The sequence below is a fragment of the Toxorhynchites rutilus genome, chromosome 2 (genome assembly GCF_029784135.1).
Source record: "Toxorhynchites rutilus septentrionalis strain SRP chromosome 2, ASM2978413v1, whole genome shotgun sequence".
NCBI lineage: Eukaryota > Metazoa > Arthropoda > Insecta > Diptera > Culicidae > Toxorhynchites > Toxorhynchites rutilus.
The window spans coordinates 319,115,010-319,136,172 of NC_073745.1; the positions used below are offsets into that span (position 1 = coordinate 319,115,010).

At 37.2% G+C, this 21,163-nt stretch overlaps 2 protein-coding genes across 8 annotated transcripts in view; one reads left to right on the forward strand and one right to left on the reverse strand.

Annotated features, from left to right (window-relative positions):
- Positions 1-21,163, forward strand: part of LOC129771426 (NAD(+) hydrolase sarm1) — a 157,953-nt gene that overhangs the window by 75,706 nt on the left and 61,084 nt on the right. For 6 of the 7 annotated variants that reach the window (XM_055775050.1, XM_055775051.1, XM_055775049.1 and 3 more), the window contains one exon: positions 18,272-18,436. In XM_055775050.1, coding sequence (XP_055631025.1) covers positions 18,272-18,436 — 165 coding nt within the window. Of the gene's footprint in view, positions 1-226; positions 290-18,271; positions 18,437-21,163 lie in introns of those variants that run through there. The other variant, XM_055775055.1, reaches the window with a different exon arrangement.
- LOC129771428 (tRNA-splicing endonuclease subunit Sen54) overlaps positions 1-21,163 on the reverse strand; it is a 137,040-nt gene that overhangs the window by 42,186 nt on the left and 73,691 nt on the right. The gene's annotated exons all lie outside the window — the stretch shown is intronic.

The window sequence follows — 21,163 nt, forward strand, 5'->3', positions numbered from 1 at the left end:
AACTGTGTTTTGTGTTGAAAAGTGTGTTAATCGACAAGGGCGGAACGAGCTGCAAATTGAATGGAAGAGTAAGAAATAACAATTTCCAAACTTCCCCTAAACAGCCTAACCGTGGCACAAACAATACTAGCACGTCAAGAGCACCTCATCATCCTACTAGTGAGTGAAAATATTTAAATTAACTTGTCATTGGAAGAGAAACAATCTGGTTAAGCAAATCTCACGTTGCGTGCCTCGAAGAATGCGAAGGAGTTCACTGAAGAACGCGCGGAAGGACTTTTTTAAATCGGTTTGTGCAACTTATTACTTTGTTTGCTAGGAACAATTCGCTTTTACTGTACAGCCGGCGGCCAGTTTGTGTGTTCCGTGTCAGAAACGTCCAATGGTTTGTGACTTGAGCCCAAGCTATCGTTGGTGGTTCGAAAGAAGATGGAAACAAGATAGACAAAAACCACTGCCAATTAATCCTTCATTTGTACTAACGTTGTTCAATCGTTGATTATTTTCATTTGTGCGCTGTGTTTTGTGTGCTCCATTGTGTGTTCCGTTTGTCGTCACACAGCAACTTGAAACGACCTTGTACTAGCGCCACATCTTCATCATTACCATCCGATTACAATTCAAGTAAAAATCCATGTTCACTCGCAATAAAATACCTAGCGGATGCTTCTCTCATTAGGTTTGCAAGGACGATTGCTTTTCTAATCCGTCTGTTTCACAAAGAACTGGTGCTCGATACTAATTACCATCAATTAAACACTGTTTTACACCGTCTATATATATAAAAATGGATTTCTGTCTGTCTGTCTGTCTGCCATACAGCTGCCATACAAATGAAGGATATTTCTGCATAGTTTGAAAACAAATCAATCAAATGGAGCCAAATTTGTCATGCGAATGTTTTAGGGGACACGAAACGTTTCCATGGTGTATAGACACTCCTCCCCTCTTTCTGAGGGGGGCTGCCATACAAATGAAACTCAAATTTCTGCATTACTCGAGAATTAATCAAGCAAATCGGAACCAAATTTTGCATGTGGAGGTTTTAGGATGCAATAAATGTTTTTACGATGGTTAGACACTCCACCCCCTCTCTAAGGGGGAGCTGCCATACAAATGAAACTCAAATTTCTGCATTACTCCAGAATTAATCAAGCTTCTTCTTCTTGGATGGCGTTAACGTTCCCTGTGGAACTTTTGCCGTCTCAACGTATGCATTAACTAGCGTCATTTGTTAATACTTAGTTGAGATTTCTTAAGCCAAATAACACGCCTTGAATGTATTCCGAGGGGCAAATTCGTGAATACGCGTGACCACAGTACAAGTCAAAGGAAATTTCTTTGACGAAAAATCCCCCGGCCAGAACGGGAATCGAACCCGAACACCCGGCATGACAATGTGAGACGCTAACCACTCGGCCACGGGTGCACTATTATCAAGCTAATGGAACCAAATTTTGCATGTGGAGGTTTTAGGGTGCAATAAATGATTCTATGGTGGTTAGATACTCCTCCCCTCTCTTAGGCGGGCTGCCATACAAATGAAACACAAATTTCTACATAACTCGAGAATTAGTCAAGCAAATGAAACCAAATTTGACATGCGGAGGTTTTAGGGTGCAATAAATGTTTTTGCGGTGGTTAGACACTCCACCCTCCTCTCTAAGGGGGAGCTTCCATCAGCGGCGTAGTGAGGGTAGATAGCGCCCCTGGCAAAATATGAAAATGGCACCCAAAAAGTGTTTTCGATTTTTTCACTAGTTTTGAGATTGTGATATTTTGTGAAAACTTCTCACCTATACCAATGTTCACTTTGAGCAGTTTATTCGTATTTAGAAGGCTAGAAATATCATATCAGCTTCGTTTATTCTCTAGTCAAATTTTTGCCTTGCGTGCTTCAGCTGAAGCAAAGTGATTCACTATTGCATCTTAACACATTGCGGACCGCTCACGAGTTTTCTAGTGTTTCGCGTTCCGTCTGTTGTGAATGGATCACGAAATAACCCGTGTTTTCTACACTTGATGGTTAAATCCTTGGTTTGCCATGAATCTAACAAGACCTTCCGATGGCTCGCCTTCGTCTCATCCACACCGAAGGAAACGATCTCATTCGTGGAATCCAAACAAATGAAGCTGTTCAAGTTTTCCCCAAAACGTGCGGTCCTTAATGTGTTAATCAAGGTCTTAGCGAATGTCGAACGAATGAATTACCAAGTCATTGAGTCGGGCTTGGTTAATTTTAAAACGCAGATATTGTTCAATCAATTCAAGTTTGCTGTAACAGCGTTCGCACGATGCCACTGTAACTGGAAGAGTCAGAGAATTCGTAGCGCCGTCTCGTTGTTAGAATAAAATGCTTCGAGAGAATATCTGAGAATAATGTTTTTTGTCAGCAAACGCGGCACCTATCGTGCGGATAGCTTTGCCTCCCACTCTTCTGAAATGCCTACGGCTTCAGCTAACTCGCGTAACTTCACTTTATGATCGTTCAAAACGAGTCGATGCACTTGTTCTACGATTTCAGGATTCGTAGCCTCTTTTGGCCTTCCAGAGCAAGGTGCATCCTTGGTGCTAGCACGGCCAATTTTAAATTCACTAAACCAACGATAAACTGTTGTTCGCGAAGGAGCAGCAGTATATCCGCTATAGACAGATTCCATGCCAACTCGTCTTAGGAGTTGGCAGCACCATCTCAGATAGCATTTTCATTTTTCATCTCAAATAGCAGAAATTATTTTTTCTCAAAAACGTTTTTTTTAAACTCGCAAAAAAATATGTGAATAGCACTTACAATTTCCAACAAATCATCCATACATTAGATGATTGGCACTTTAACAGGGAAAAACTTTCACTTTTTCAACTTTTGGTTTTTGTTTTCTTTGAAAAAGTTACTACCAATCCTAATTTTGTTTAAATTTAAGATAGCGGTTTGGCGTACTTTACAAAGTTTTAGATCTTATTGAAATATGAACTTTCGTCGAAGGCATTGACTTTCTATCTTTAATAGTTTTTGGAATACATGACATTTTTTATGGAGACTTCTTCAAAAATAATGTTTGACTCATAACATTGTTGTGCGTAAATTCTCGCGTTTTTCATGTTATTGGCATGTTTCTGCATAAAAAAAATATCACATAACATATAAATCGCGCTAATTTATACAAATATAATAATAGTACAGGTAAACTTCGATATAACGTACATTTCACTTTCAAAATTGTACGTTGTATCGAATTGTACGTTATATCGAAGCATAATAAAGTACTCACAAACGTAGTCTATAATACATTATTGTGTTGCTGTTTTAGTAAAGTCAATGAATAACTTCAATCAGAAGACGAAGCCAGCCTTTCTCATGATGTTTCCCTTCGTACTGTTGATTAATGCATGATTCATTTAGAATCCGGAATTACAAAACCAGCTGTATTTCGGGATTGATTGAAGGTACAAAACTTGTTTTAGCATCACAATACAGATAATTCATTGTTTTATCAGAAAAAAAATATTGGAATTTTTTTCCCTCTACACTTTGGAAATGTGTACGTTATATCGAGTGACGTTATATCGAGGGTACGTTATAACGAGGGTACGTTATATCGAAGTTTCCCTGTAATAGTAATTTTTCAAAGAAAACATGAAAAAGTTGTTATTGTGATTCGTCAAGTTGTAAGGATAGCAACCGAAAATCATCAATACTTTCTATCAGCATCTCTTCCAAGTTTTTACTTTTAGCTTCCGTTCAACGTATAATTTTGTTTTTTTACTAAAGCAGTTATTTCAGATTCATTGTTGAAATTTTAAAACAATAAATCTCCTGATCCAATACTCCTTTCACCGTCTTCAAAAGGCTTCTAATGTTTCAATAAAATTTCATCACCTTCAAATGATGCAATTGTGGCTGTATTCGACATCAAATTCGAACTCGAGAAAACTCGAGAATACAAACTCTACAAAACATTCATTTGGAGCCAACGATACTTCCTTTTTCATTTAATATTTTTCGGGAACGACTCCTGTTGTACATGACGGATTTTAGTAACGTGTAAATATCAGACAGGCGGGCGATTAGGAAATGTTACGCGGGCGGCCAGTCGCCCGCGGTCTACGCTTTGGCCACTCTTGCGCTATAACTTCTCCAAGCTGTTCCAACTGTATGCATAGTATGCGTTCTTATAATGCAGCTTAACACGTTCGTCGCCCAACGCGACGTTTTTGAGTTTCTTGCAGAGCCCAACTTGCGATTAGGGGGTCTCCGTAGCCACAATGGTTGCGCGTTCGCTTAGTAAGCGATCGATCGTGAGTTCAAAACTCAGGGCCCTCATTTTGACCATCTTTGTGTTGTTACAGATTAGCTACGTCCACGCAACAATCATCAGCGATGGAGATCGATCCACGGTCGAAATAAGATCGATTCATCCATACAACTACTCTGCTCTGCAAGACACATCGGGCTGCTGTTCTATAAATAACTCAACAATGATCAATCAACTGTCTCCGCTGTCCGGTGGTCTAGCTGGATAATGGAAGAACAGAAAGAATACTCTTACGCCTAAATGGCTACTGTGTGAATGTACCATATGTAATGGTATAGAAGGAATACTGGCGAATGGCAACTGTGTTTAATGTGCTAATTATAGATATGATAACCATGTGACATGTACACGATTAAAATTCGGCTCTGTTACAGCAAAAATGCTAATGAGCCTCAAATAAATAAATGGGATAAAAAAAAAACTTGCGATTAAATTATTAAATGAAGATCAAGCTTAGTTTGTAGATAACTTTTACATGATCTAGCAATGTTTATTTCCAATTGAAGCCGAATTGATGATAATAACACATGCCAATGTCATATTATAGGGGTTTCGCAAAAAACTGCAGTACAAACCATCCGTACTATAAATTAATAAAAAGTATAGTATCAACAGTATAATATTATAGTTATGATTTTATTATTTTTCTTCATATGCTATAGTTACAGGAGCCTATTCTATCAAATACCTTCTAAAAATCCTACTTAATTCGAGCGAGAAAAGTGTCACCCATATCTGGGTGAAGGGGGGTCGAAAGTGTTAAAGGGAGACCCTGGTCTGAGAAGGCGAGAAAAAATCGATTTTTGTGCATTTTTGGGTAGCTTATGCCCTCAGAAATGTTGTCCTAAAAGGATTGTTCGATAGTACATTTCGTTGGAAAGTTACAGCCAAAAGTATGTGGTCATCTCAAGGAATATACTGTTCTGAATCATATTTCGGACGCTTAAGACATATGATGCAGAAAACAGATCTAAACTTTATGCACAGATATTATTTGGTTGATACTTTTATAAATTAGTTCAATATGCTTTTAAGCTTTCTACTTTGGTACCTATTTGATTGAAAACACAAAAAAAACCATCGAATAAAATACTTTTCAAATGAAGCGAATAAGAATCAAGCTTCGGACAGTATTTATAAAAAAAATAAAATTTCGGACAGGTTGAATTCGAATTTCGGACACTTTATTTTGTCATTTTTTGAACGAAAATAACATTACACTTGATTATATTTTATAGTCAACTGCGAAAAACTTACCAACCAATCACAGTAAACTGTTAACGATGATGAGAACTGATGAAACATGAGAGAAATTCAAATATTAATGAACGGGTAAATTCTACGTGCTCACGCTAAGCAAACGTCAAACACAAACGATAATGAGTAGTGTTGGCAAATTTTTGCCGATTATGTTATAATTCAAATGTATTTTTTTTTTATTAATTCGTTTATTTTTACAGGCTCAGTTTAATTCAAATGTAGTTCTCATATGAAATGATAGTGAAACCAAGGGATTACTCTAAAGAAGCAATTGTGATATTAATTTTATAGTTATATCATCAGTGTATTAAGTATTTCAAGATATTAGAACAAAGTGTCCGAAATATGATTCAGAACGGTAGTATTGATGTACGAATTTTTAAACGCGTTTTTCCCGAAACCATATTTTTTCCAGTTGGTGGTATCAATATCTCAGGATCTACTCGACCGATTTGGCTGATATTATTTTTCAGCATGTAAGAATGCATTATCAAAAACGTATTTTGATATCCCATTTTTTCGATTTTTGATGAGCTTTCAAACAGCGTTTTACATTGAAAATATTCACTTTTAATAAAAATGCCCACCATATTGTAATTTTTTCGAATTTCCAAAAATCCCTATGTGGCGCTTTAGGTTTTAAAATATTCATTGGAATTCGTTCTGCGACACCCCGTTGCTTCAGAACCGATACCACCTGCAAGGTACCGATTTTCAAAACGCATCCGCGCAGCTTTCAAAGGCGCAATAATTATTATTTGTGCACTAAAAAATGGTAAATGCATCTTGAAATTTACCTTAAAAATAACCAGAATATTTCAATTTATTCCTAACATCCGAGAAAATCAATTCAATTCACGATCATTCATTATTTTTCGACCTTCCAGACAGGGCAATAACTATTAAGCAATAACTGTAAAACTACGCAATTGGGTGTTTCAATTTTGCGAAAACCAGAGAGAGGTATTGATTTCATGTACGGACAGAAGTAACTACTCTTTTTTTTAACTACTAGTAAATTAACTTGTAACTACTCTTGATGGATGTTTTTCTACTCAATTGAAAGATGAAATGTAATACGGGGAAAAATGCAATTGAAAATTATTGGAAAATTGGCGTCCCAAAGGGACAGCGCCCCCGGCAAATGCCGGGTTTGCCGCCCGCACACTACGCTACTGGCTGCAATACAAAATTCAACGGGGTCGATTAGAAGATCAATAAATGAACAGTTCTGCGATTGGACCCGTGAACTTGCTCATAGTAAGAAAACGTGAATGTTTGAAGGTATTGTTAACAAAAAACAAATTTTGGGCGGGACGAAGTTTGCTAGTGCATAATGAAGAAGATGTAGATGCTTTTCCATTTTATATCACAATTTTACTATCACAATAAAACCGCATAGGGTTCATAACAAACATTTTCGTCAATGAATTGGCTCAGGTTTCAAATGATCTCCTCTCGACAGGCCTGTTGTAAAATCATGGGCATTGTATATTGGGATACCCCAGCCTCCATATCCTGCCTGGTTGCGTGGTCACATTTCAATCTTAACATCTCAGAACGATCACACCACCAATAACTTCGCCCAGCGAGATAGAACAATCACAGATTATATTCCAGTTAACGTCGCAGTCACGTAGCAATATTTTTATGACTAATGATCAGTAATTCTCGAGCTAAGTGTAAACATGGGACATCGCGCTCAAGCTGAAACACTTCCCGTGGTTATCGCGTTGACAGCCAATCCTTCAAAGAATTCAAAGAAATAGAAGTTTGAAAAAACTGCATCCATTAAGTGGATGACACAATTTTAATTGTAGAGTCCCTTCCACAGTGGCATCATCATCATCATCCACTCTATCCCGGGGCGTTCCCGACCACGACCGCGATTGATATTTATGGCAGTGATAAATTCACACATGGTCGGCTGTCGCGCGGTGATCCAGTTAATGGGTGTGACTTTTATTCAAATTTCAATTCATTGAGCTGACGACGAGGTTAGCATTTCCTGGCGAGTCTAATTGGTTAGTTATTACTGAGAGTTTTACGGCCCTGTGCTCGTGTTCGTGTCTGGAAGGTTACCTAGCATCGACCAAACGCCGGACACGAAATGTGTGATGTTGTTTTTTTTTTCTCACTGTTTAAAATACATGGAATTGCTAATTACTGTGTGTGTAAATAAAGGAGACTACCACCCCAGGGAGCTTTGGTCGTAGCGGTGAATGCCAATCCTCCGCTTATCTTTATCAGCGGACATGTCCACGACTGACATGTTTTGAGTGCTTGTCACCATATCAAAACTAGAGGGAAATCTAATCTAGTAAATTGTATATGTTTCACTGTGATTCGAAATGCTAACCACAACAAACAACGCAGAGTTATGCAATTATTGTTCACCAGGAAGGTAACAGAAAAATCTATGAAAATTAGTTAATTATGTAGAAGTGTGATGATGATTGAGCAAAATGAAGTTGCTTACCAGGCAAGGAGAGTCACCTTAAAATGTGTTGTTATCAAAAAAAAATGTACGAGTCGGTTGTACAATTCCGACTGTTAAGGTTTCTGATACGATAAAAGATTTAATTATAAATCTCCTAAGCGTATTTGTTCTTGTTAGTCGAGCGTTGAGAAATCTGTCGTAATGTATGCGATTATACGAGCTGATAACATTTATCCAGGGGAAATAAAGGAAACCACCACTCGTACCTCAAATGGAGATCATATTTGAAAGAATATCATTCTCACATTTGAAGGAGTGGGTTTGTTAAATCAATATTTATGTTTGTTTATGTGTTTTTATTTAAAACTAGCCAACCCGGCGAACTTTGTCTCATCTGAAATTTATTTTTGACGTAGGATTACGTCTATCGAGAACATTGGAAATACAAATTGAAAAACAGAAGAACATTCGCATCATGAACATTGACAAATTTTGAGCGCTTATTGTTCAGTCATTTCCTGATTTATTTACCAAATTTTTTTTAAAACGATTTGAATACTCCCTAACAATCTATTAAAATGAATTAAATTACGTACTAACTATCGAACAATTAAAAAATGTCAAACATTATCCAAATAAAAATCCCAATTTGTTTTTTAGTGTCTTCAGTGCGTTTGCACTCTATAATAGGACTACGGGACTGTACAATGAATAATGCCATTTGGATGGTTTACTGCTGCGCTGAATCCCACGCCCTTCCCCGGTTTTGCTACCTAAAAGGAGCAAGTAACATAGTGGCGATCAGTTGTATACATGCAACAAGTATAAAAGCCGTTTTCCGCGCTTTCAGTGTTTGAGTTTTATCATTGACAGCGAGTAGTACATGTTAATACAGGGCGGACTCGAATATATACAATCTCGGATTTATTTTCACTGCATATAATCGAATCCTGTATATAATCGAGTCAAAACAAATTTTTTATTCATTTTATATGAATGTATTTTTCGTTTTTTGAATATAGAAGAAGAATTTAATTTTCGTTTCATTATTACTTGAAATTATGACGGCGATATTTTCATTTGGGAACGAATATTTCGATTTGAGCAGTCTATTTTTTATGTTATTTGTCCAATTGAAACTGACGTTGACGCATTTTGCTTCGTTCTCCGTTGGTTAGAAGTAAAAATGACAATGGAGAAACTATTCCTCCAACCTCTATACATACACCCAAAATTAATTTTTAGCACATGTTTTGTCATCCCGATTTATTACGATAAATGAGCCTAAAAATAACAGAAAATGTCATGACTCTCAAATACTGGTAAGAATTTGTATAATATACTAACTGACCAGGCAAACTTCGTCCCGCCCAAAATTTGTTTTTTGTTATCAATACCTTCAAACATTCACGTTTTCTTACTAAGCGCAATGTTCATGAGTCCAATCGCAGAACTGTTCATTGATTGATCTTCTAATCGACCCCGTTGAGTTAAGCTTTTACTTAAAAATTCCTAGTACTTCTACCAAAACTCATCAGATTATTTTCAGACACAATTCTCGTTCAAGACTTTTCAACCACTTGCAAATAACATGTATCTCCGTTACATGGAATAAATGTTTGATACATAAAATATGATAGAATTAGGACAGACCCCTCCCTTCTTCTCCCCTTAGAGAGAGGGGAGGAGTGTCTATTCACCATAGGAACGTTTCGTGTCTCCTAAAATCTTCACATGCCAAATTTGGCTCCATTTGCTTGATTAGTTTTCGAGTTATGCAGAAATTTGTTTTTCATTTGTATGACAGTCCACCCTAAGAGGGGGGAGGAGTGTCGAACCACCTTAGAAATGTTTCTTCCCCATAAAACCTCCACATGCCAAATTTAGTTCCGTTTGCTTGATTAGTTCTTGAATTGAGTGGAAATGTATGCTTCATTTGTATGGCAACAAAAAACATTTTAAAAAAAACATTTATTGCACCCTTAAACCTTCACATGCCAAATTTTGTTTCGTTTGCTTGATTAATTCTTGAGTAATGCAGAAATTTATGTTTCATTTGTATGGCAGCCCCCCCCCCCTTAGAGAGGGGGGAGGGGTCTCAAACTATCATGAAAACCTTCCTCGCCCCCAAAAACCCCTACATACCAATTTTCATGTTGATTGGTTCAGTAATTTCCGGGTCCATAAGAATAAGACAGACAAACAGACAGACAGACAGACAGAAATCCATTTTTATATATATACAGGGTTTTCCATTTCGGGCTACCGAAAGTATACATCCCTGCGCTGACAACCGTTTGACATAGCTGTCAACCAAAGCATCATATCGTTAGTTGAATGTCTGCCATTTTACAATATGGATCGTTTTAGCATCGCACAACGTGTTAATTTTGTTAAATTATACTATAAAAATGATGAAAAACCGGCAAATGTTTTTCGAGCATTACGGACGGATTTTGGTCGTCATGGACGGCCTACAGAGCACACAATCGCTAATGTAGTGCGTAAATTCGAACAAACTGGATCCGTAGCGGATATTGTCAGACCTGTGCATCATCGTAATGTGCGTTCGGCCGAAAATATTGCTGCTGTTGCTGCCAGTGTGGAGGATGACCCGAATGTTTCGATTCCACGGTGTGCTCAGCAATTGGGCTTGTCAAACACATCATTGTGGCGAATTTTGCATTTGGACTTGCACCTACATCCATATAAAGTCCAACTGGTACAAAAATTAGAGCGTGGTGACCATGGAATGCGTCGGGCATACGTCGATTGGGTGAACGAACAACAGCAGCAAAATGCTGAATTTTCGCATCAAATTTTTTTCAGCGATGAGGCACATTTCGAGCTCGGTGGCTATGTGAACACCCAAAATTTCCGTATATGGGGCTCAGAAAATCCACACGTGATTGTTGAGAGGCCATTGCATCCACCAAAAGTCACTGTTTGGTGCGCATTATGGTCTGGTGGAGTCATCGGGCCGTATTTCTTTGAAAATGAGGACGGCGAGACGGTAACTGTGAATAGTAAGCGCTATGGCCGCATGTTAACCGTTTTTTTTTGCCACAAATTGAAGATATGGATGCGGATGACATGTGGTTTCAGCAGGACATGGCCATATTGCGAACGAAATTTGAGGGACGCATAATTTCGCGTTTTGGTGATCCAATGATCTGGACGGCCAGATCATGCGATTTGAACCCGCTAGACTTTTTTTGTGGGGTTATGCGAAAGACCGTGTCTATGCCAACTCTCCGCAAACTCTTGAACATTTGAAAGACAACATTCGTGAAGTTATGACTGAGATACCGTCCCATATGTGCCGAAAAGTCATCGAAAAACACCTGTTCCGGATCAAGGTGTGCGAGGAAGCCCTAGGTGGACATTTGAATGATGTTGTATTTCACACATAATGGCATAAACCAAACTTTAATTTGAAATAAAAGTTTCATCGAAATTAGAATTCTAAGTGTGTTTTATTTCAATTTACTTTCGGAATTTAAAGTTGGATAGTTGGTAGATAGATATGGTGTAGCAAGATAACATCAATAGGAGCGAGCGAAACAAGAGACACAAAAGCTTTTTGCATACTTTGCCACATACACGGTCCAGATCGAGATGGATATAGGCATAGGCTCGGCATAGTTATAGTCAACTGAGGATATTCAGCTGACTATCTAACTGTCTAAATCCGTATTCATTCGGAAATGACTTTGTGCTTCTTCACGCAGTTTCTCCGCCAAATCGACTACACAGTCAGTCGAGCGTTTAGTCACTTTCTCCCTCTGCTTCGACTTCCTCATTTTATTCCTCCCAATCAAATTGTCTTCATTGCATTTAGAAGTGACTTCCCCCAAAACGAAACGTTTCAACCTCTCTCCCATGTATCATGTATGCATGCATCGACGTTTGAGTTCAACGTGGTTTGACAAACGCTACAGGTGAGCTAGATTTTTTGTATCGTACACGAAAATTATTCACACGTATAAAATAGCGTGTAGTGTGTGAGCGCTATTTTTGATCCTTTTTGTATAGACGTAAAAAATAAGACACGCGTACGCAACGCGGGTAACAATTTCGGTCCTAGGGGGGTATGGGGGTGTGGATTGAAGTCAGTTGAATGAATAGGCAGATTTGTATTAATTAGTCGCGTCAGTTCGCGGATAAAAACGCACAAATGATCTCACAAACAGATATTCACGTCAAGTTTAAACACTTTTCCCGAAAATGAATGACAACAACTTGCGCGATTGAAATTGTCCGATTCGAATTTTCTTCATTAAAAGGCGTAAGAAGAATAAGGAGCTACGATGTCCAAAAGTGTGTTCGTCAAAGATGGGTAATGTCGGGGACATACACGGAGAGACGTAGGACTACACCAAAGGTGTCAGAAATATAAATATTGTTTTATTTTCATATTTTTCAAAACTTCCAAATTAACCTCAAATCAGCCTCAACATTAACATGTTGATTTGGTATCTAGAGCGACCCTGCAACACTGAACTTATTTAATATCAAATTAGCTTTTCAGTATGATTTCACCAAAACTACATTTCAAATGCTCTCAAAAACATCATTCCCAAATAAATAATCCTTAAATTTGTGTATGCACCACCTTTCGTTAAACGGTAACGCAAGTCCGGACTGAACCGGTTACGTTTTGGCGGCGTAGTGATAGCAACCACAGCGTGACCAAATTTCACCTTTTGTTTTCAATCGAAGAAAACAGTTCTCGCCTCTGGAAAATGCCTTCCTCGCGTCCAGCTTGACTTTTAACTTGGAAACAATGAACGAATTCGCGAAATTTGAATGTACGATTAGAAACAGTCACAAGTGAGTCCAAAACACCCATAAATTCACACGAGATTTTTTTTATCCCATTTGTTTATTTTATTTAGGCTCATTAGCGTTTTAGCTGTAACAGAGCCGGATTTTAATCGTGTACAAGTTACATGTTTTAACCGTATCTATAAATTGTACATTACACAGTAGCCATTTTCAGCCGTAAGAGTATTTCTTCTGTACCACTGCATATGATACAATACACGGTAGCCATTTAGGCGTAAGAGTATTCCGGGACGTTATGATTGAACGTGTATGAGAATTTTTCGTTGATTCATTGAATCAGAGCAGAAAGCGCATTTTCATCCAACTCTTGCTACGAAAAATAAATAAATGCTTCTGATGGCTGTGATTGAATAGTCAGGCGAGGAAATTCAAGGCGAATTCCTCACCTTATGTCAGTATATTCTTTGATGATAGGAATTGATTTATGTTCGTTGATACAGATTGTGATTTGAATGAAGACGATAATCGAATTAATAAAAACAATTAATAAAAATTTTTGTGGTATCGACCCCCTGGGGTCTATCTGTCTTTATTATTAACAAAAAAGTCTGTATCGAAAAACTAACGGAAAAAAATGGAAAGGTTTATTTTAACTTTGAATTTATTATTCTTATTTATGGTTTGCTTATGTCGTATCAATACAACAAAATAAATCATAACAAAAGTTTTCTCATAATCATTTTATTGAACTTTGCTTTTCCTAAATTTTCCGGCAATTTCATCCTTGACGCTCCTCCATGAGTCGATACATAGTTCTTTGCTTTCAAAATAGAGTCCATCATTGTGGAAGCCAACCGATTTCAGAACGTTGTTTTGTTGGCATTGTGAAGCGAGAATATCCACTCCACATACTCTGATGAATGTGGAATTATGAAGTAGTGCCCCAAGAACATCCTCAGCAGGAATGGATGAGTGAGGCGACACTTCATATGGTTCAACATTTTTATAAATCAAGGTACATAGCTTCATGATACAACGATAAAAAGACAAAGTTTATTAGTAAGACGGTAGACAAAGAAAATGAATTTAACATTTAAATTTGAATTTGAAAAACTATCTTTAAATTCTGTATCTTTGCAGAAAATCTGAATACAGATTCTGTATCTGAAATTTGGTGAAAAATCTGTAAAATACAGATCTGTATATGCGGCAAACCTGAGAATGACTAATATCTTTGGAGAAAATATTATTGCTGTACATTTGAAAAACTCAACAAGATCATGAGTGTGCACAAGATGAAAATAAAAAAGTTCATAAAATAGAAGATGAAAAAGTCGACAAGTAAAAAAAAGTGAACAGGTTCGTGCAAGATAATGTGTTTGAGCGTATGAGTCCTTCAGGCATGTTTAATATTTCTCTGTATTTTAAACATATATGCGATCATCATCAAATTCATGTCCAAACATGCTCCTAATATAGCATCACTATCACTAGAATGAAGTGATTGAAAAATAATTAACAAAATGCTTACTCATCTATGTGATGGCGTAACAAAAAATTTTTTAAATTATTTCAGGAAACTTGAGATGGGCCGCGAAGAGGGAAAAATGTTATTCAATTTCGATAATTATATCTTTGCATTCAGGATACCGGAAAATGAACCAGCTCCAAACCTCACAACCCCAGCAAGCTCACAGTTGATTCATTCAGTTTCATTCATTCTCTTTTTCGTTCTGCTCTGCATTCACGGAATTTGAACAAAAGGAAATATCCCTAGTTTTGTCATTCATTGATATATACCGTTTCATTCAATATCAACATCGTTCTTGGACACTGACAAAACGGTAAAATTTACGAGGAAGGTAAGCAAGTACAGAAAATTCTTAATAGTGACAACAAATGAGGATAGCGCTGAGGGGTGTGAAGAAATCGACAGTGTAAGCCGAGGAAGAGGCGTTTTTAAATTATTCAAGCAAACAAGTTTTCCTTCTCAACTAAAATGGTTAATTTCACATAGTGAATACGAATATGAATTCCAATTGTTGGAAATGCTTCAAAAGACTCCAATTCCGAAGTAAAAAAGTACCGTTTTGACTCAAATTCCGAACACTTAATTTTAAAAATTAAAATTACCGAGCATCAATGTTGTTTTGATACTTATAAATGTTGTTATACGGAAATAGAAAATGGTGTTCATGACACGACCGCATTGCGAATAATTCGAACTTTTTTTCGCAGACAGGTCAAACTGTGCTATTAGAATGGCGGATGAAATTAACGAAGTTCGCTAGTCGGTTCGATTTTGCAGAATGCTTCCTCGCCGTTTGTAATCCTTAGAAATTTTTGAGAATGTGCCTGCAGATCATGTTGACAAAAGATGTTGACATTTCCGCTTAAACCACCGATTTGCGATGCCATTCCGGAGTTATTTAATTAATTTTCAATTAATCACACTTTTATCGGGATATTGAAAATGAACAGTCACAATATTCCTGACAATTCACTGGCAATGAATAAATGTGAATGAAGTCTCATGATTCGATCTTTTAAGAAAGCTCAGATAGAACAGAATGAATATGAATGAACACATATGTAAATTTGTTTGACGTCGAATAAATGACAGTAGTGTCGAAAAACGAAATGAACGCGTTACGCTGATATAAATATATTTCCAATATTTCTTAACCAGTTCAATATTTCCAAGCCCTGATGAAGACTGATACCAGAGGAGAATCGATCGATTTTTTTACCGAAAAAGCTATTCCGTGGAAGAACATTCATACTGATGTTGCTCCATCAATGGTTGGTCGTCATCGGGGTTTTACAGCCCACTCAAAGTTACAACTGTGTACGGCACTGGCCATTCACTGCGTGATTCACAGACAGCATTTATTAGCAAAAAATCTGAGCCCTAGATCGCATCAATCTTTACTATATGTTATGAGTGCTACCAAAAACCTTCGAAGCATTTCTTTGAACACTCGATTTTTTGCTCAGCTATATGAGAAAAACGACGAAATCTTTACTCGGTTACTTCTACACGCTGGAGTTCGCTGACTACCAAGAGACTACAAAACCTTCAAAACAAAATTAAAGCAGAAGGGGAATATTCACAGTTTCCGCATTTGTCAAAATTATCACAAAGGCTTCAAGACTTGGACGCATAACACAAGGATTTTACTAAAATGTTTTTAGATCTTCAAAAGTTTCGAATTCCTCAATGGATAATAAATCAGTACTATATCACATCCATGGAACAAGCCAAGGTGATAATGCAACAAAAGTTGATTATCATCAGCACAGATGAGGCAGCAGTACAACCAAGGTTGTCATATGTTATGTCATAGTTATAACGAAACATTGAAAAACAGTATCCTGCGATATGAGACATTGCTGAAAATATCTTCTCGTTTTTCCATCATCATACTTTGTCGAAAAGGGCTTCATTATGGTTACAAACAACGCGAAACCGAAGGAACCATTCAAGTACATAAGTTTAAAGGAGCAGAATTCTTAACTAAACATATAAATTATATCTATATATATATATATGAACAATTTTCCTTAATTCTATTGTTAATAAGGTAGAAACCAATGTTTTTATAGTCTGTGAGTAATTTGTCTTAATAATTATTTATTACACTTGATATTTACTAAATTTTATCTCTATTTATTTTGTTGAATATGATGAGAAATTATTTTTTTCTGTATTATAGTGACTTTCAGCACTTTTGGCTGGTTTGTCACATTACTTCCATTTTTTGGAAGAATGTCGGGTGTGTGAATTGAACTCGTGACCTTGTGCGTGAAAAAATAATGTCGAGTTTAACCAATACTTTGAAAATATTAATTTGTTTGAGGTTTAACTTCTGAATCAGTAGCTATGACGCAAAATTGAGCTGTGATCCTGAGTCGAAAAAGGCACGTGGCCATACAAAATCATGTATTTCAATCATTTTGAGTGGTTTTATTTAGTAGTATTGATGGAGAGAACATCCAGCTCGCACTCTCATAAACCTAAAGATGACTCAATGCTTTGTTCTTCCTTTCTTTGTTTTTAAGAGGCTTTAAACTTTGCAGTTCATTCGCCTCTAATCAATGCTTTGAAATGCTACAACATCATCTCTGCATAATCACCTCTGCAACATTACCTAATATTGCCCAAGCGATCAACGATCAACTACGTAACGCTAAAATCTGAAACTCAGTATGTGTCATTTTGTTGTGCGTGTAAAATCAGTTATGTTTCGGGAATAGTAATGAATTTCTATACAAGTTATTTGAGTATTTGTTATTGTTATGATTTAAAGTGTTTTCATCCAAATGCAATTCACTTTTTACCTCGAATTAACAGCGACTGGAAAGCGTATTCTAGCTCATTATGATAAATAGCGTTCTAGGCTTCGGTTAGAGCAGTGTGAATGGCATCAATTTCGTCAAAACTGTCCTTTAAATTTCGATTTATTTCTTAGAAAAAGAGAAAAGACGCGATTTCAGGCCAAAAATTGACAAACGATCAGTGACTTGTGACTCGAGACATAATCGTGTAGTATCATAACTTTTTGAATTGTAATATTCGAGTTGAATACGGTGGGTTCTGGCCATCAAATGCATTAAAACTCCAAGATAATATTCTCCAGTAACCGTTTGATCTGGATGGACAATCTGCTGATACATAATTTTATTACTATCGAAAACAGAGTCCCGGAACTTATTTGACACACTGTTTAACACGTGTCGAGAAATATTTGGGTGGTATATCCTCTTTCAGGCAAAGCCCAGAAGCATTCGTTTGCCAATCGTTATCTATGTAAATCACTTGTGAGAAGAAGCGTCGTTGATAAACATCGATAACGACATTCGTAAATCATGGATTGCGGCACGATAGCAATCAAACCAACATGACAGGAGCTATATGATTCCTGCTGCAGTCTACGCACGATTCAGATTTCATTTTCACGAAACAAGGTGCGCCAAGAAGTGTAGACACTGACATAGCAGAAACCATCAGCAATTGACGTCAAATACACTAGTAAACACATTCGCTTGGTATAAAGCCTGTGAGAAACAAAACTGAAAAACAAACATTCGAGTGTTAATTATCGTCAACGAGAACTAACACCAGCGAATTTCGAAACAAGTTCTTGTTCCAAAAAACGCTTGTATTTATTCTTCATTTATGACATTATTAGCAAATTCTTCTGAGAAAGCAAAAATCTTCCTGTTCCTTTGTCATCATTTCATCCGATTCGTTTTTCTGTGTTACCTGTTGCTCTCAACTGTTCTGTTTTTAGTGTGCAACATTAAACTAATCGCACGCTCCTCGTTTCAACGAAGTTTCGGTGCAGCGCGCGTTTTCCAGTATTGCATTTAAATTAACCACCTTCCACCCTGTTCTGATAAATTATATAAATTGATTTTAAGCACGTACATTCATCAAGCGCAACCATTCTGTCCCCTCCTTTTACAGATGTCCGACCTCGCCGAAACGGGCAACACAACGATCGGGCCGCCTACGCCTCCAACGCGTTCCAGCCAGAATCTGTTCAACACCTCCAATGCATCGTCGGCAGCGGCAGTGGCAGCCACCAGTGCGAATGCGACGTCCACAATGGCATCCACAACAGCACAGGAGGTAAGTTTCCAGAAAAGGTCTCCCACAAGTGGATGCTGCGCATCCGCTCGTTTTTTTGTTGTGTGGATTTGACTGATTTTTTAAGAGGATCCAATAGAATATGATCGTGCCCAAATATAGCGGATAATTTATAGCCCCGTAAAAGTAACATTTAATACGAAACACACGAAGCTACACGAGAAGAAGTTTATTTGTTTCTTTCGCCATGCCACCGGCGACGGCGTTCTGGAACACAGCAGATAGTTACTTTGACCAGGACACGAGTAGATTCCGCGAATGTGACCCAATTAACGGAACATGCCATTCGATGCCGATAACAGCGTCACACTGAGATGCTCCGAAGCATGCCCGAAATCAATGACTCAGTTGAAATGCGAACGAAGAAGGCAAAAAATTGAAACCGCCCATGACGGCGTCAAGTCGAAGGTCACACATTCTTCTCGTGGAGATGAGTTGATAAAAAATGTTGTTTATAAATAAAACGCAGCGGAATTCGCTGTAGACAGTGGCTTTGTTTTTGCGCCATCTGTTGATATCGATGGCGTTCTCCGCATCACTGTTTCCCAAATGACTAATGCCCGTGCTACGAGGCGAGGACAGTGGCTCATGTCTATATTGCAGATATAACCGAATGCCGGTGGGAAACATTGTGTAATAATTACGACATGCTCAGCTCACTTCAACACGTGGTTCATGAACTCGCCGCCGCTGCCGAGTAATTGGGGCGGAAAAAGGAGCACGGCGTTTCTTGGAACGTGGCAACCAAGCGATGAGTTCTCGCAAGCTTAATTTATATTTTTGTTGGGATTCTGCCACTTCACTTATTTCACGGCGAAACACAATGACCGGTGTAGGTGAATATTTTCAATACATATTCAATGTGTTGAAAAGAGTAAAATTCGCGATGCATAATTAAATCTTGACGTAGCGTACATGAAGCTTGTTGCTTATACTGATCTATTTTGATTTAATAGCAGGGATATGTCTACAATGTGACTTGCGAGATCGAGCCTGGTTAAAAACAAGCTATGAAAATGGTTGGGGAGATAATGTTAGAAAGTGTCTTAAATGAGTTATAATTTATTCCTAGTATTATTATGACTGTCTCTGTAATGAATGTTTATCGTTATGTTATATTTATACTTGTATTTTTTTGAAGTAATTTGTTTTAGACGTAACCTGTAACATTTTTTTGTGGGGAGATTTTATCAGGAGGCCATTCTGAGCGTAGATATCTCTTTGTCCGCTGAGGTAAAATGCGTGACAAACAGTTCATTTGAAAGATAAACCTGGTGATGTTTGTTACTTAATTACCCAAAAGTTTGTTTCAACAGCTCAAAAATTGATTCCAAAGCATAATAATAAAATCACAAAAATATGTGAATATGGGCACCTGCTCAGTCATGATTGTTCAATGGGCCAATTTTGCTCGCCCTGGCCAATCCCACTTCTATTTTGCTACCGTATTGAACGAACGTGAAAAAATTTCATCCCCGAATGTGTTCGCAGAATATGTACGAAAGAAGCAAAGAACAGAGCTTGCACTTACCAGCAATCATTCGAAATATTCATTCATTGAGAATTGATTCGGATGCAATTCAAACAAATGCTTACTGAGTCGAAGGTAATTTGGAAGAATGTCGGGAGTGAGAATTGAACTCGTGACCTTTATCGTGAGAGGTATTGGAGTTACCACTACGTCAATTTCTCTCTTGAAGAATGAGCCAGTAATGATTTAAATTTAAAACAGGACTGCCAATACACAAACTGGTATCGATTACGACAGATGAAGTATCTTGTATGAAGACATGGTGAAGACAAAATTGATGATAATATTCAATCAATTTTATCCTTTTTGTTATAAATTACCAATGCATTATCCATCAGGATATACTGCGCTCAAATTTATCAACATCGGATGAAATGATAAGTTTTTCATTCAAAACAGTCAACTCTAGACGTAGAAACGGTTTACAGAGACCCAGATTCAGAGCATTACTAGAGAATTGTGAATCAGATATCGGAGAATTATTATTACTCACCGAGGTTAGATGGCTGAACCGTGTCAAATTTCATCAAAATTAGCTGGATCTTTTACCAGAAAATAAAAGAATTCATGACAACTGTCAGTAAATCCTTAATTGAATGATTATAAGTGGGTGCATGATCTACCTTTCATTGTGGCATCAAGCTAAATGTATTAAATTTGAAATGTCAAAGAGTAACAAAACTGAAAAAACTGAAACGGTTAGCGACGTAAATGTATTCAAGGGGAAACTCATACTCTTAGAAGTACAGTACAGAAGTACAATGGTGGAATAAACATAGAATTAACATCAATTCAATTAAAAAACTAATGGATATGTTTTAAAAATCAAAGCTTCATCTGACAGTGCTTATTGTAAATTATTTTGCGAAAAATGTATCCATATGTACATTTTTTATACCTGTTTTTAGATGCACTTATCTTTCCAAAAAATTGTAAGGGGTTGTATCTAGGATACGACCGCATATTTTAGACGTAGAACTACGCAATTATATTATGCAATCCACTTGTTTACCACTTCGAATATTATTTTAGAATGCATAGAAATTTTTGTAATAAATTATGTTCTTCGTTACAAATACAGGTCGGACTCGATTACATATAGTCGAACTTTTTTTTTCAACAATTATTTTCAAATCCTATACATAATCGAATCTCAAGAAAACAATTTTTTCATTAAT